General features: G+C 56.3%; 1 protein-coding gene across 1 annotated transcript; it reads right to left on the bottom strand.

Moving 5' to 3' along the window:
* Positions 1–3756: 3756 nt before the first annotated feature.
* DUSP11 (dual specificity phosphatase 11) lies at positions 3757–12684 on the bottom strand. The gene is made up of 10 exons (XM_054175294.1): positions 12579–12684; positions 12167–12242; positions 10821–10952; positions 9708–9831; positions 8943–9003; positions 7757–7803; positions 7071–7146; positions 6678–6806; positions 5589–5633; positions 3757–4167 (listed from the first exon to the last, which is right to left on the bottom strand). The coding sequence occupies exons 1-10, from the start codon at positions 12605–12607 to the stop codon at positions 3909–3911; spliced, it is 978 nt and encodes a 325-aa protein (XP_054031269.1). The 5' UTR covers positions 12608–12684; the 3' UTR covers positions 3757–3908.

Below are 12684 nucleotides of genomic sequence, written 5' to 3'. Positions count from 1 at the left end.
CCTGACCCTCCCCTGGTGCAACCTGAGGCCATTTCCTTTCCACCTGTCACCTGATACGAGGGAGAAGAGCCCAACCTCCACCTCACTGCAACCTCCTTTCAGGGAGTTGTGGAGAGCAATGAGGTCTCCCCTCAGCCTCCTCTTCTCCAGCCTCAACACCCCCAGCTACTCCCTCAGCTCCTCCTCCACAACCCTGTTCTCCAAACCCTCCTCCAGCTTTGTTGCCCTGCTCTGGGCCTGCTCCAGCCCTCAATGTCCTTCTGGGAGGGGCTCAAAAGTGAACCCAGAATTCCTGAACACCTCCAGGGCTGGGGACTCCACCACCTGCCTGGGCAGCCTGTGCCAATCCCTGACCACTCTTTCCAGCACAAGCCAGGGAACTCATGGAGTCTCCTCAGGAATGTCCCTCCTTGACAGAACTCATCCCCCCTCAGCAGAGAGCTGTTTAATACAGGGGCCAAGCTAGGGTCTGAGGGGAGAAGTTGGGAGAAGCTCAGGTCCTTTTGGGCACAGTTTGGGTTTTACCTTTACAACCTGAAAGTTGACAGGAAATTCAAGCTCAGTCCTTGGTAACTGATTTCAAGCTATGGTCTGCTCCATCCAGAGGGGTCAGATCCCTTCAGAAGAATCTGACCAGGCTGGATCCACTTCTGAGGCCAATGGGATGAGGTTGAACAAGGCCAAAGGCTGGGTCCTGCCCTTGGGTCACAACCCCAGGAAGGCTCCAGGCTGGAGGCAGAGTAGCTGGAAACTGCCTTGTGGGGAAGGCTCTGGGGGTGCTGGGTGCCAGCAGCTGGAGATGAGCCAGGGAGGTACCCAGGTGGCCAAGAAGGCCACCAGCAGCCTGGCCTGGAGCAGCAATGGTATGGGGAGGAGAGGCAGGGCAGGAATTGTGCCCCCAAGGTGGGCACTGGGGAGGCCACAGCTTGAGTGCTGGGCTCAAGGTTGGGCCTCTCACTCCAAGAAGGACATTGAGGGCTGGAGCAGGGCCAGAGAAGGGCAATGAATCCGGGGAAGGGTTGGTCTCTGCCCTAGCAACAAAGCACAGAACAAGAGGAAATGTCCTCAAGTTGCATCAGGGGAGGTTCAGGTTTGACATCAGAAGAAACTTCTTCACTGGAAAGGTTCTCAAAGACTGCAACAGGCTGCCCAAGGAGGTGGTGGAGCCCACATCCCTGGAGGGGGTTTGAAAGCCATGGAGATGTGGTGCTGAGGGACATGGTTTAGCTCCAGCCATGGCAGAGTTAGAGAATGGTTGGAGCTGATTGTTTCAAAGGTCTTGTCCAACTCAACCAATTCTGAGATTCTATGATCCAAATCCCACTCACAGCAGTGCTTCCTTCCCAGTTGTCTCTCCACACAGCACAACCAGCGCTGATCTCTAGTCTGGGGGGAGGTGGCCAAAGTGCTTCACCCAGGCTTGAGCAGAAGCAGCTTCACAAGGTGTTTCCAACACGTCAGCATTCACCATTCTCACAGCAGTGAGAAGAGGACAGAGCTAAAGGTCACCTTTGCAGCCACTGCTGCTCAGCAGAGCTGTCCTTACCCAACCAGCTCCATCCCAAACTGCTCCCTGCCTGGGCACAGCCTCTCTGCCCTGTGCTGTGGGAGGCACACCCCAGGAATGCACCTCGACCTGATCCCCATGTCTGCCTCCAACAAAGCCCTTCTCACCCACAGCCTCTTGGCACAAGCCCACAAATGCAAAGTGGAGGAACCACTGTGACTGTTTGAAGGGCCAGAATCACTGAATGGTTTAGGTTGGAAGGGACCTTCAAGATCATCCAGTTCCAACCACCAAGGCATGGGCAGGGACACCTCCTACCAGCCCAGGTTGCTCAAGGCCTCATCCAACCTGGCTCTGAACACCTCCAGGAAGGAGGCAGCCACAGCCTCCCTGGGCACCCTGTTCCAGTCTCTCCACACCCTCACTCTCAATAATTTCTTCTTCATCTTCAGTCTCAGTCTCCTCTCTTCCAGCTCAAAGCCATTGCCCCTCATCCTACCACTACAAGGCCTTCCCAGCTTTCTTGTAGGCTGCCTTCAATCCTCTCTTTTGCTGCAGCAAAAGCACTTTTCCCTTGGAAAAGCCACCCTGGTGTAGTGTAAGGTTTAAACTCTCTAGGAAATCACAGACCTGAATCCAGAGCACCTTGAAAGCCTTCCTGCAACCCAAGTGCCACACACACAAGGTTATGATTTACTCCAGTGCCTTCCTAAAGAGGGGAAAGGTCCTGATCCTGAGCAGTGGAGGAGTTGCCTTTCTGGGGTTACCTCAGAGCAGAAGCCCCCTTTTAAGGCAGCCAGTCCCATGTTTCCCAGCCCACATCCTGGAGTGGCCTCCACAGGCCTCTTGCCCTAAATAGGGGCTGTGGGATTGAGTCCTGCCAGAGGTTGCTGTGCCAAATTGCTCACTTACAGGGTGTGCCAGAGCCACAGCTCAGAGTGGGCTTCAGCCTCTCCTCCTCACTGGAGGAGGAGCTTGTACATGGGGAGCAGGGGATAGGTTTGGCTGCTTTCCCAAGCCAGAGCTCTCAGTCATCCCAATCCAAAGCTCACCTGCCAAAGTTCCACAGTTCTCCCCTCAACACAGAACAGACACCATCCGTGCAGCATAACTCCTGACGGCCCCAACCCAGAGCCCCCCTTCTAATTCCTGCAGCACCCCTCGAGATAAAGACAACGCCTAAACCACAGATGCCCTCCAGCCACTGAATGCCATGAGAGGGAAAGATTTCTGCCCGTGTCCCCCCCGCCCCCCCAATAAATTAGAGCCCTCCAGAACTCTCACAGCCCTTGCCGTGCAAGGCAAGAGCAGAGAAGCTCCCAAGACTGCTTGTCCCTCCCAGAAGAGCCTCTCCCTGCCCTTCCCCTCTAAATAAGGCCCCCACGGGCTCCTAGCCGCACACAACACGACAAGGGAAGCCCCAAAGCGGACACCCTTTGCTGAGGGAAAGACATCCACAGGCAGAGCCCTTCACGACCGGAGGCCCATGAGGGGAATGCCGATAAGACACACCCACCCCTCCTCCGGCGCAGCCTGCCTGGCTCGGCCCCCCCACGAGAGGAAGAGGACCCCCCCCCGCCCGCCCTCTCCCGCAGCCTGAGGCCCGGCCCTGACCTGGAGCCGCCAGCCGCCGCTTCCCCTCAGCGCTTCCGGGTTCGTTGCCCCAACGCCGGCAGCCCCGCCCCCCCTCCAACAGCCAATCAGAAGCCGCCGCAACATCCTGGCACGTTCCACCGCCCTCACTTCCGCCCGGCCGCTTCCTGTCCCCGGGCGGACGCTGAGCGTCATGACGTCAGAGGCTTGCCCTGAGCCGCCCCGCTCCGAAACACCCCGAAAATCGCCCTTCTCACCCCAAAACCGGCAGGCGGCGAGGCCAGAGTCCACCGCCCCACAGCCTTTTGTTCGGGTGACTCCCGCAGGGCGCGTCAGGCCCATCCAGGGTACAAACAACAGGAGCAGGGAGTGAGCTTTACACACGGCGGAGCTTTACTTTAGCAAAAGTGGGTGAAAGGAACAAAAATAAATCTCGTTCCAGGCCGAATCCCATTCCTCGTGCCGAAGAAACGAAGGAAAAGCCCTTTTTTTTTGTTGAAGGGTAAAGGGATGTTTCATTCCAACTCTGCCCATGCTCCAACATCCCCCAGGGAGTCTCTGGTACGACAGAGGGTTACAAAATTCCTGTCGGATTCGTCAAAGTATCAAAGGGAAGAGAGGAAAGAAGGCGGGGGGGGTAGGGGGGAAGTCAAACCCAAGAGCTGTGTGTTAGGGTTAAGAACTCTGCGTTGGCAGTTCCTGACTCCTGCTGGTGGGAGGTTACAGAGACGATGCTCATTGAAGCCGAGAGATCCCGGAGCCGCCCCCGGGGCGGTGCCGCAGCCCTGGCCGCGCCTCGGTGAGGTCCTTAGGCTGTCTCCGCAGGCTTCTTACGCCGGCGCTTGCGTTTCCTGGCTGCTGGAGATCTCTGTGGTGGGCGGTACTGGGGGGTCTGGGTGGAGAAGCAAAGTCCCTTGCGCCGCTCCTCAGCAGGCACCGTAAGCTGCGAGTTCCTGGCTGCCAGAGCGCAGGGCTGCCTCTGTTCGGCTGCGCCGGGGGCCAGCTCCCGGGGGTGTGCCTGCACCTTGGGGCCTCGCTGCCGACTCTTCCTGGCGCTGCTGGAGCTCCTGGAAGGAAACGTATAAGTCAGTGCCAGGAGAAGTCATGGCAGTTCAGTGTCTCTGGGTGCAGAGCATCAAAGGGATGGTTGAGAATCCACTCAGCCCTTCCAGATTCATAGATTCATGGAATGGGTGGGGAGGGACCTCAAAGCTCATCCAGTTCCAACCCTCTGCCACGGGCAGGGACACCTCCCACCAGCCCAGCTTGCTCAAGGCCTCATCCAAACTGGCCTTCAACACCTCCAGAGAGGCATCCACAGCCTCCCTGGACAACCTGTGCCAGTGTCTCCCCACCCCATCTCCAGTCTCAGTCTCCCCTCTCCCAGCTCAAAGCCCTTGTCCCTCAGCCTGGTACTCCCAGCCCTTGTCCAAAGTCCCTCCCCAGCTCTCCTGGAGCCCCTTCAGGTACTGGAAGGCTGCTCTAAGGTCTCCCTGGAGCCTTCATGCTGAACAGCCCAAACTTTCCCCAGTGTGCCCTGTGCTCATCTTTGTGGTCTCCTCTGGACCTCCTCCAGCAGTTCACTTGGAACATTTTGTTCCAGCCTGAATGACCCCACACCCAAGAAGATCCAGCCAGCAGCTTCCTTCCACAGGATGACTTCTTATGGTAATGGAAGCTCTCATAGAATTGTTTTGGTCTTCAAGACCATCAAGGCCAACCCTCAACCCAGCGCTGCCAGGTCATCACTAACCCACGGCCCTCAGCACCACATCTCCACAGCTTTCAAACCCCTCCAGGGATGGGGACTCCACCACTGCCCTGGACAGCCTCAGACAATGCCTGAGAACCACTGCTGGGAAAAAAATTTTTACTCATGTCCAACCTAAACCTGCCCTGGGGCAACCTGAGGCCATTTCCTCTTGTCCTGTTCCTTGGCAGAAGGGCCCAACCCCCATCTAGCTCCAGCTGCCACTCAGGGAGTTGTAGAGAGCCAGGTCTCCCCTCAGCCTCCTTTTCTCCAGGCTCAACACCCCCAGGTTCTTCAGCTGCTCCTCCCCAGCCCTGCTCTCCAGACCCTTCTCCAGCTTTGTTGCCCTTCTCTGGCCTTGCTCCAGCCCTCAATGGCCCAAACCTGAACCCATTACTCAAGGTGTGGCTTTGCCTGTGCAGAGTGATAGGAAAACATTTGCAGCAGGAAACATTTCATCTGCCCCTGAAGAGCAGGGCTGAAGGAGTCACTGCTCTGCCAGAAGCAGGCACTGGCCAACATGAGTCTGTTCCTGGAATGGTTTCAAGAGCTCATCCATGGCCAGAAGCTGCCAGAGGTCATCTCCTCTCTAGGAAGTTCATCCCCGGTCAAGAGATTCAGAGAGCCACAGAATTGTTTTGGTTGGATTAGACCTTTAAGATCAAGTCCAAACTGTTAACCCAACGCTGCCAGGTCACCACCAAACCATGTCCCTGAGCACCAGAGGAAGCTCTTTACCTGCATTCACTCTTCCCCTGCCATTCCTCCTGAGCTGGGAGCAGCCTAGGAACAGAAAGGAAGTTACTGCTTCACTCTCGGGGAAGAGCAGCCTGACTTGGCACCCAATCCCAAAACCTCCTGCTCTCCCTGAAACCTCTCAAGACAGTCTGAGAACATTCACCCTCCCTGGGAACAAGCAGCAGCACTGTCAGCCATGTTACTCCACATCTACAGGCACAAGAACATCCTTCAGAGGCAAAGAGCTTGGCTGCTGTAGACACAAGCAATGATTCAATGTTGATTCAGAATCACAGAGCAGTCAGGGCTGGAAGGGACCTCAAGGCTCAGCCAGCCCCAACCCCCCTGCCATGGGCAGGGACACCCTCACACCACAGCAGGCTGCTCACAGCCACAACCAGCCTGGCCTTAAAATCCTCCAGGGATGAGGCTTCCACCACCTCCCTGGGCAGCCTCTGCCAGTCTCTCACCACCCTCATGGGCAAGAGCTTCTTCCTCACATCCAATCTCAATCTCCCCACTTCTACTTTTGCTCCATCCCCCCCAGTCCTATCCCTCCCTGACACCCTCCAAAGTCCCTCCCCAGATTTCTTGGAGCCCCCTGCAGATCCTGGAAGGCCACAATTAGGTCTCCTGGGAGCCTTCTCCTCTCCAGACTGCACAACCCCAACTCTCTCAGTCTGTCCTCACAGCAGAGCAGCTCCAGCCCTCTGCTCCTCCTCGTGGCCCTTCTCTGGACACCTTCCAGCGCCTGGCTCCAGAACTGGACACAGAGCTCCAGGTGAGGTCTCAGCAGAGGGGCAGAATCCCCTTCCTGGCCCTGCTGGCCACACTTCTCTGGCTGCAGCCCAGGCTCTGCTTGGCTCTCTGGGCTGCAAGTGCTCCCTGCTGGCTCCTGTTGAGCTTCTCCTCCCCCAGCACCCCAAAGTCCTAGAAGCTGCAGACAACTTTGAGGGAGGGCTTTCTCCCCCCCAGCACAGAGCTGGCAAGCAACAAGGGAGTTGTGACTGTTACAAAGCCAAGCTGAAGTGTTTCCCAGCTGAGAAACATCTTGCTCTGTCTGCACAGAGGTGAGAAGCAAAAACCTACCTGGGCACTGCCAAGGGGGGCTGGTTGGAGCGATGTGGATGATGTCTGGTGATCTGCTTTTTAGTGCTTGCTGCAGCACTGGATTTGTCTTTGAAGGAGCCTGAGTCCAACCTCTCCACTCCACAGTTCCTTCAAAAGAATTCTGTATGACTTGACTTTGTCCAGAAACCATTCACCAGGTGATGACAACTATTTTATACATAAAATCCATTCACTGCTCCCCACCCCCACCCCAAAAAGGGCAGGCAGGAGACCTATGGAGATTTCCAAGCCCAGGTCTCCCAAATGCCCACATTGTTCTTTCCCCACTGGCCTGTTCTACCTCCCCTCCTTGGAGCTGCAGCTGGACAGCAGCTCTCCCTGGACACAGGTACACAAAAAAGAAACCCTTACTTCTGTACAGCTCTCCTCCTAAGGTCCTGGATGTAATTGGTCCTCTCTATGGGATGCCCTCGGGACCTGTTGAACACTGGAGAGAAGCAGATCTGAGTTACAAGAAAGCTCTGTCCAAGTCCTCTTTGGGGCACTGAAACTCTTTTAGAAGGATTTGAACCCCTTCAGTCACCACACTCAGCTCACACAGGATGACTCCACTCAGCCTTTCACACCACAGCCTGTGACAAGGGTGACTCTGCTCAGCCCCTCACATGGCAGCCTGTGACAAGGCAGAGCTGCAGTGTGGCACTACCCAACCTTCCCTCTGTTCGCCCCATGTTCACTCAACCCTCCCTAGCTCCACAGTCAGGCCAGACACTGAATTTATAGAATCAGGGGTTGGAATGGACCTTAAAGATCATCCAGTTCCAACCCCCTGCCATGGGCAGGGACACCTCCTACCAGCCCAGCTTGCTCAAGGCCTCATCCAGCCTGGCCTTGAACACCTCCAGGGAGGGGACTTTCAGCACCTCCCTGAGCAATCCTTTCCAAGTACCTCCAAGAAACCCCAACAGCTCCAGCTCCCATTCCACATACAAAAGAGCTGAACCACAATTAGCTCTCTGGAGCCAGCCCAAAGCTTTTGACCACCTAAAGCCACAAGCCCAGGACAGAGAGGCCACATGCGAAGCAGACAGACGTACGCTCGATGGCAGCGTTGGGCTCCATGCCTTCGACATCAATCAGGTACCTGAAGAGATCAGCAAAGGAAGCTCCAATTAAGCCATGAACTCTGCAAAAACTGACAGTTCAGTGGTGAGGGAAAAAGGAAGAGGAGCTGAGAACCAAATCCTTATAGCCAGAATGGAATATTGGTGTTGGGTGTTAAAACCACCTGGCCAGGCTGCAGCTGGGGAAGAGGAACCTCGTGAAGTGCAAGCAGGCCAAGGGCAGGGTCCTGCCCCTCTGGGGAAGAACAACCTCCTGCAGCAGGGCAGCTGAGGTGGGACCTGCTGGGAAGCAGCTCCAAGGAGAAGGAGCTGGGAGTGCTGTGGGACAAGGTGCCCAGGAGCCAGCAATGTGCCCTCAGAGACAAGAAGGACCCAGGGGTGTCCTGGGGGGGCACAGAGAAGAGTGTGGGCAGCAGGGCAAGGGAGATTCTTTTCCCACTCTCCTCTGCCCTGGTGAGATCACATCTGGAGTCCTGAGTCCAGTTCTGGGCTCCCCAGTTCAAGAGGGACAGGGAACTGCTGGAGAGAGTCCAGGGCAGGCTGGGAAGCTGCTGAGGGGCCTGGAGCAGCTCTGGGAGCAGCAAAGGCTGAGAGCCCTGGGGCTGAGAGCCTGCAGAAGAGCAGCCCCAGAGGGCAGCTGAGCAATGCTCAGCAAGAGCTGAAGGAGCTGTGGGGGGCAAGAGGCTGGGGCCAGGCTCTGCTCAGTGGTGCCCAGGGACAGGACAAGGGGCACAAACTGGCACCCAGGAGGTTCCATCTGAAGAGGAAGAGAAACAACTTTGTTGTGTGAGTGCTGGAAGCCTGGAGCAGGCTGCCCAGAGAGGTTGTGGAGTCTCCTTGTGTGGAGAGCTTCCAACCCCCCCTGGCCATTGTGCTCCTGGGCAAGCAGCTGGGGGTGCCCTGCTGGAGCAGGGGGGTGGACTGGATAAGCTCCAGAGCTCCCTTCTAATCCTTTCCATGCTGGGTCTTGTGGAATAAGGGATAAAAAGTGTCCCTTAACAACAACCTTCTCAAAGCTGAAAAGCTCTGGATCCTTGTCTTAACTACATGTGAGCTTATTTCTGCAGATCATTTGAGTCTTCTTGTCCTGCTGCAAAACTATTTTCTCCTGAAGCAACAAGAAGGTGGTGATGCCACCAGCCATCTAAAGCCAACTCACCTACAGACCAGGTAGCCAGTTCTGTTCAAGCCATGGGTGCAGTGAACTCCAATGAGTTTATCTGGAACACAACAAGCAGGTTAGATTCCAGTGCTCTATCTCCAAAATCCCCCCCAGCAGAAACCCATTTGTGTCTGTGACAAAGGACTCCAGATGTGGCTTCACCAGGGCAGAGCAGAGGGGCAGGAGAACTTCCCTTGTCCTGCTGCCCACACTCTTCTCCATGCCCCCCAGGACACCACTGAGGCCTTCTTGGCCACCAGGGCACATTGTTGGCTCCTGGGCATCTTCTGGTCCCCCAGCCCTCCCAGCTCCTACTCCTTGGAACTGCTTCCCAGGAGATCCCCTCCTCCCCTGTTCTGCTGCATTGTTGCTCCCCAGGGGCAGGACCCTGCCCTTGCCCTGGTTGCACTTCAAGAGGTTCCTCTCTCCCAGCTCTCAGCCTGCCCAGGTCTCACTGGATGCCAGCACAGCCTGGTGGGTGTGAGCCACTCCTCCCAGCTTGGCATCACCAGCAAACTGCCTGAGGGTTCACTCTCCCCCTTCATCCAAGTCATTGATGAAGACATTGCCCAAGGCTGGACCCAGCCCTGACCCCTGGAGAACACAAGCCTACAGGTCTCCAACTAGCCTCTGCACTGCTGAATTCCTTTTCCTCATCAAACCACCCTTGACATTCACACACCAAGAGATGGCCAATGAATTCCTGCTGCTCACTAAAACCTCTCTGGCCTCCCAACTCCACTGGGTGCCCTGCCCACTTACCATTGTCTTTGTTGTCTTCCAAAAACTTCTTTACCACATATTTGAACTGGTAAATGGTTTGCTTGTTTGGGATTTCATGGCCCATTGTCAAGATCTTGGAGTAGCAGAGCGTGGCTGGGAGCTCCTACAAGGAAGAACATCAACAGAGTCCAGGAAAACCCTGAGGGTTCTTAATGATCTGACAGCCACAGATCAGAAGCCAGAAGAAATCACAGATCCAGAGAATGGTTTAGGTGGGAAAAGACCTTAAAGCTCATCCAGTTCCAGCCCCCTGCCATGGGCAGGGATACCTCCCCACCAGCACAGCTTGCTCAAGGCCTCATCCAGCCTGGCCTTCAACACCTCCAGGAAGGGGGCAGCCACAGCCTCCCTGGGCAACCTGTGCCACTCTCTCCTCACCCTCAAGAATTTTATCCCCATCTCCAGTCTCAATCTCCCCTCTCACAGCTCAAAACCTTTGTCCCTCATCCTGGCACCCCCAGCCCTTGTCCAAAGTCCCTCCCTACCTCTTCTGGAGCCCCTTCAGGTCCTGGAAGGCTGCTCTAATGTTTCCTTGGAGCTTTCTCTTCTCCAGGCTGAACAGCCCCAAATCTCCCAGCCTGTCCCCATAGGAGAGCTGCTCAGCTTTTTGCTGAGCCTAAGAGATTAGCAACACAGATGTAGGTAAGAAAACCTCTGCTGCACTGCCTTGACACTCCTGGGCAGCCTGTTTGCATTTTTGCTTCTCATGCCTTTGCTTTTTTCCTCCCTGGGGAGGATGAAGCACATGCAGAGGGCTGGAAAACCTTTCCAAGCAATTACCCACCCAAGCCAGAGCTGGCTGTCATCAGCTGAACCTGCAAAGAGCAGCTTCAGGGTGTCCCCAAACCTGTGCTGGTTGGTACAAACAGGATCTGCCCCGTGGGGCTTGAAGACACCAGGTTTGTACTCGATCAAGGATGAAGACCCCATCCCAATGGGCCTGCAATGCCTCACCTCAGCCCCCTGCCAAAGGATGCCAGTGCCTCACACTCTCTTTACAGCTGATTCCTCACAAGAGACTTTGTGCACTTGATCAGCAACATCAGAACTTGCTCTGAGCTTCACTGCCCCAGCAGCAAGACCAAGACTGACCTCTGGCCTGTAGTAGCGAGTTGTGTAGGTGAGGTCAATGATCAGCCCCAGCTCTTCCTTCTGCTCTTTGATTTTCTTAAGGAGGTCACAAGGTGAAAATCTCTCCTCTGGAGGAAGCTTCTGATCAAAGCTCTGAGGGGAAAGAATGTTTAAGAGCAGACACTAAACTCAGGTGCACTGTCACTGTTGGGAAGAGGTTCAGAGAGTCAGCTTGGTTGGAAGAGAGCTTTAAGATCTCCAGGTCCAACCATTCTCTGAGTCTGGATCTAAACCATGCTGCTCAGCACCACATCTCTGAGGTTTCTAAACTCTTCCAGGGATGGGGATTCAACCACCTCCCTGGGGATTCTGTTTCAGTCTTCAAGCTCCAGAACCTTCCAAAAGTCACCCCTTGAAAAACTGGAGATGCAGGCAACGAGGAAAGGCAGGTGCAGGCTGACACACAAGTCACACTGAGCCAAACCACAACATGCTTGGGTCCTCAGTGCTTTGGGACTCTTCAGGTGAGGGTTTCCAGGACTGACTGAAGACTTCACAGTGTGGCAAGACACATCACAGCACAACACATTCAGAAACTAAGTTTTTGTTTGGTGGAAGCTGTAACAAAGGCTTTGCAGATGAAATGGAGAGGAGTAACCAGCACTGCTCCCCATCATGAGCCCTGTAACTCCCACAGAGGTGGTGCTTCAGGCACAAATGCTGTGCTCAAACCACTCTGGAGCAGAGTTCCCCACAACACACAGGGGCAGTGACCTCCAGGTACAGCCAAGTGGGCAGTGCTGTTGTCACACCAACCTCTGACAGCCTCTGCTCATGAAATTTGGCTCTGGCATCACTGCCCTGGCCTCCAGGCACCTGGCAGGGGCTGCCCACAGCACTCCTCCTGCCCTGACAGAGCCAAGCCAGACAGATCTACAGACCTCTGACAGCCTCTGCTCCTGAAACTTGGCCCTGGCACCACGTTTATGGCACTGCCATGGCCATCAGGCACCTGGCAGCACTGGCAGGGGCTGCCCACAGCATCCCTCCTGTCCTGACAGTGCCAACGCTCTGTCCCAAGACAGTGCTGCCAGCACCCAGAAAGCTGCCAACCACACCCAGAAATCGATCGTGGTCACCTGCGAGTTGCTGACACCACCGTGATCCTGTCACACGCTCTGACTGCTCAAACAGCTGCTGCGCTCCTCCCTCCTACGCGTTGCAAACCACTCACCAAACCCAAACAACAAACCCAAGCGGTGTGGCTCTGTTGGGAGGCAATTCACTCGCCGATTGTTCCACAAAACGACCCCTCCCCGCAGCCACTTGCCGCCCTCACAGGCTCACCGCGTTCAGTGGGGTTTTACCTTCTTCAGGGGGACCTTGAAGGCGATGAAGCGGGTGCCCGGCATCCTCCTGCCCAGCGGGAGGTAGTCGGTCCACCTAAAGCCCGCAGCACGGAGATGTCAAACCGCTGACAGGGATCTGGACCCGAGCTCCCCCCCAGCCCAGCCAGACTCAAACCCGCCCGGCAAAGGGACTCTCATCTCTCCATCCCCCTACTCTTTCAGCCGCGGGTGCTGGCTGGCCGGGGCCTGTGCCACGTTCAATGTAACGGAGCACAGAGCGCGGCCGGCGGCAGGGCCCGGCCGGGCCCCGCGGCTCTTGGCAGTAGCTGGCCGCAGGCCGCCGCGGAGCCCCGGGATGAGCCCCGGGAGAGCGCGGGAAGGGAGGAAGCCGCGGATCTGCACGCGGAGAAGACGGAAGGCACACACTCACCGCTCCGGTACGCGGGACTTGCCCACCATGATGGCGACAGCGGCGCCACTCGGCCCCGTGACGTCACTTCCGCTCTCCCCGGCTCTGACCCCTCGCGGCCGCCGTC

This window comes from Dryobates pubescens, chromosome 31 (assembly GCF_014839835.1).
Source record: "Dryobates pubescens isolate bDryPub1 chromosome 31, bDryPub1.pri, whole genome shotgun sequence".
Lineage (NCBI taxonomy): Eukaryota > Metazoa > Chordata > Aves > Piciformes > Picidae > Dryobates > Dryobates pubescens.
This window is presented reverse-complemented; position numbering and strand designations above follow the sequence as displayed.

Bases quoted from the DNA above. Each gene is read 5' to 3' on its own strand.
- DUSP11 (XM_054175294.1), bottom strand. From the start codon at position 12,607: ATGGTGGGCAAGTCCCGCGTACCGGAGCG. The intron at 5,634-6,677 runs GTAGGTTTTTGC...TTCTGTTCCTAG, and splicing joins CCCCCCTTGGCAGTGCCCAG to GCTGCTCCCAGCTCAGGAGG. The intron at 4,168-5,588 runs GTAAAGAGCTTC...GTTTCCTTCCAG, and splicing joins CAGGGGAAGAGTGAATGCAG to GAGCTCCAGCAGCGCCAGGA.